Here is a 2,852-nt window from a genome sequence, read left to right as displayed (position 1 = left end):
CCTTTCTATTCATATACTGAATTAAAGTTTGATGCACCTCAAGATGAGCCATTCACTGGTTGGAGTATTAAGCCTCACCTTAAGCCTTGTAGAGTAAGTACTGCAATATAATGTATAACTGATGGTTGGTATGTGTTTATTAATAGTTGCGTCGTTGTGATGTTGATAATTTTGGTGAAGTTAATTATCCTCTTCCTCCATGTTGTCTGGTATCAGTCTATGGATCACCTGGTGCTGTACCATCACTACATTACTCTGTACCACTGGATGGAGTGGCTGATCCTGCTACATTATTCATTCATCGATCACTGAGAACTGCTCCTCCTCCTCCTTCAACAGTACAAGGTGCTAGCTCAAGCTCCTCTACAGCTAGTATCAGTCAAACCAGGAGAGAGACTGAAGAAGGTATGGTTGATATTAACATAATAACACACTAATCACTGAATTTGTATCATTAATAGGTACATTTAGATCTGATTTTGCTCATAGAGTAATGACAGAATGTACTGGAATGATAAAGGAAAGAGTTGGTTTGTACCCACTGATAGACAGGCTGGTTGAGAAGAGGATGATAAGTGATGCTGAAAAAGGTCAAATTATTGATACCAGCACTGGACTAACTGCTAATCAAAGAATGGATGAGCTACTTAGTTTAGTTAAGGCATCCATTAGAGAGGATGGAGAAGATTTTGGTTTGTTTCTAGAAATAATTAAACAAGAGAATACAAGAAGAGCTGATAGACTAGCACAGACACTATTAGACAATTATAAAAGATTATTATAATTTTGCTTTTTCTTTCTCTTCTTCGATTCCCTTCCCTTCTTCCTTTCTTTCCTCTCCTTTCATTATTGTTATTATTCTTTTACTACTATTATTATTATTATTTATTATCATTATTATTTTTGAATCTAAAAAGTTATTTTTTTGACGCTTATAATTTTTATTGTTGATTTGCAATTGCTTTTTAAAATTACAAGTTTTACAATATGAAGCCTGATCACTTCTCACTTGGGCTTACAAAATTTCCTTAATTTAAAGAAAAGAAAGCTTCAGAAACAGTTCTTTGCATGCTGCAAATACACACATCAATCTTCCTGTTCCCTTTATCTTACAGGTACGTACATGCACTTCCAACCCACTTCCTCTCTCTCTCCCTTACCTGCACTGTACAATGTATATAGCAGAGCTCTGAGAGCTGCCACTATATTGTGTTAAATTCCATTTAAAGCATCAAGACAGACAAAGGAGAGCTCACTACACCTAATGCAATAGACAAAGTTATCATTGTGGTTGCCACAGTCCTATTACAATTTCACCTTTGACATATCTAGAATAGTCTATATCTAGTTTCCATATAGTTTCCCACAAGTTTTTTGTACTAGCTCATGCAGCTCCTTGTCAATGGATTGTCAAGTTGCTCAAAAATTGGACCAAAGACCCAGAACTATAGTAGATTTACTGAGAATTTGACGCCGAAAAAATAATAAGGACAAAATTCTATTTTGATAATCTTTTCTGAGGCATGTCATTAGGAACAAATTTGACTTTTCTAATATAAATGCATCTACTTATGCTGGGTAGAAAGTTTGAACTGATTCCGATCAAATTCAGATTTTTAAATAAATTTTTAGAGTTGCTCAAAAATGGGCCAATGTCCCTGTACTTTTAGTACAGTGAATTTCAGCCAAATTTCATCAAAAATGGCTCAGTAAAAATTCTCCATTTTAATAATTTTTTTTCTGATAGATATACATGTACCGGTACTTATGTTGCGTAAAGTGTTTTAACTGATTTCAATCAAATTTTAAATATTTTTGATTTTATAAAATTGCTCAAAAATTAGGCCAAAGTCCCTGTACTAGTCTAGAGTACAGAGATTTCAGCCAAATTTTGCCCAAAATAGCCAAGTGAAAATTCTCAAATTAAAAAAAAATTCCTAATATATATACATGTAGTTATGTTGTGTAGAAAGTTTGAATTGGTTCCAATCAAAATTTGTTTTTTTTATGAATTTTAAATTTGCTCCAAATGCTTGCCAGGTGACAAAGCTTACTTAGCATGCTTTATGGGAAACCCTGCTAGATCTAATTTGACAAGTTCAATGACATGACTATCCTACCACACAATACACATAAAAACATACTTGTATCATAATTATAGACTCTAGTTCCTATGCCTCAATATGTTGCATAAGTTGCCTGATAATATCCACTGGCCAGATCTATTGCTAGTTTTCTAATAAAAAGTTATATTGGATGTTGTTGAGAAAAGATAAAGAGACAAAGTTCACTTATCAAAAGTAATAAAATTGAATTCTTGTATCAAAGCTTCAGTCAAGATTGGTGAGTTCATCTGGTCCTACATTCAACAGAGAAGGAGAAGTGACAGGTGCAGTTGCAGGGGTAGCAATATGAGGCAGGTCATCATTGAGATGTGATAAATTCAAGTGACTCAGTATAATTTTCTCTGTATTGAGTGGAGAGGAAGTGAGAGAGGGAGAAAGGATTGTACTAGTAAAAAGATTAACTGTGACAATACCTTGAGTATTATACTCCTCAGTTACATTATCAGGAAAACAAGAATGAAGAGCATTACCATCAGCACTGATAGTAGAAGCCTAGATGCATGTATGATATGATTACACATTCATTATCATTAAATAAAACTATTTTGTGTATCACAATAATAACACAATTTACCTGCATTGAACTCTCAATAATACTAATGGCCACTACAGCATCTTGTATACTGACTTGAGGATGAAGCATCAGTTTAGCATGAGCTGATAAATCAAAAAAAATCAATAATAAATTTTTATTGTAATACATGTACATGTACCTTGTGCTAGTCT

General features: G+C 33.6%; 1 protein-coding gene across 1 annotated transcript; it reads right to left on the bottom strand.

Annotated features, from left to right (window-relative positions):
- Nucleotides 1-2,247: 2,247 nt before the first annotated feature.
- Nucleotides 2,248-2,846, bottom strand: LOC109587368 (DNA helicase MCM9-like). Its single transcript, XM_020003607.1, has 4 exons — nucleotides 2,840-2,846; nucleotides 2,701-2,783; nucleotides 2,540-2,618; nucleotides 2,248-2,467 (listed from the first exon to the last, which is right to left on the bottom strand). Exons 2-4 carry the CDS (start codon nucleotides 2,767-2,769, stop codon nucleotides 2,331-2,333), a joined length of 285 nt encoding a protein of 94 aa, XP_019859166.1. The 5' UTR covers nucleotides 2,770-2,783; nucleotides 2,840-2,846; the 3' UTR covers nucleotides 2,248-2,330.
- Nucleotides 2,847-2,852: the final 6 nt, after the last annotated feature.

Source organism: Amphimedon queenslandica, unplaced genomic scaffold (genome assembly GCF_000090795.2).
Source record: "Amphimedon queenslandica unplaced genomic scaffold, v1.1 AMPQUscaffold_12597, whole genome shotgun sequence".
Taxonomy (NCBI): domain Eukaryota; kingdom Metazoa; phylum Porifera; class Demospongiae; order Haplosclerida; family Niphatidae; genus Amphimedon; species Amphimedon queenslandica.
The sequence above is the reverse complement of the archived record's forward strand: the minus strand, read 5'-3'. Positions and strand labels throughout refer to the sequence as shown.

What these genes read in the sequence shown, in the direction of transcription:
- LOC109587368 (XM_020003607.1), bottom strand. Translation starts at nt 2,769, where the DNA reads ATGCTTCATCCTCAAGTCAGTATACAAGATGCTGTAGTGGCCATTAGT. An exon ending in TTATTGAGAGTTCAATGCAG is followed by an intron (nt 2,619 to 2,700) that starts GTAAATTGTGTT and finishes ACATGCATCTAG; the next exon opens with GCTTCTACTATCAGTGCTGA. An exon ending in TGAGGAGTATAATACTCAAG is followed by an intron (nt 2,468 to 2,539) that starts GTATTGTCACAG and finishes CACTCAATACAG; the next exon opens with AGAAAATTATACTGAGTCAC.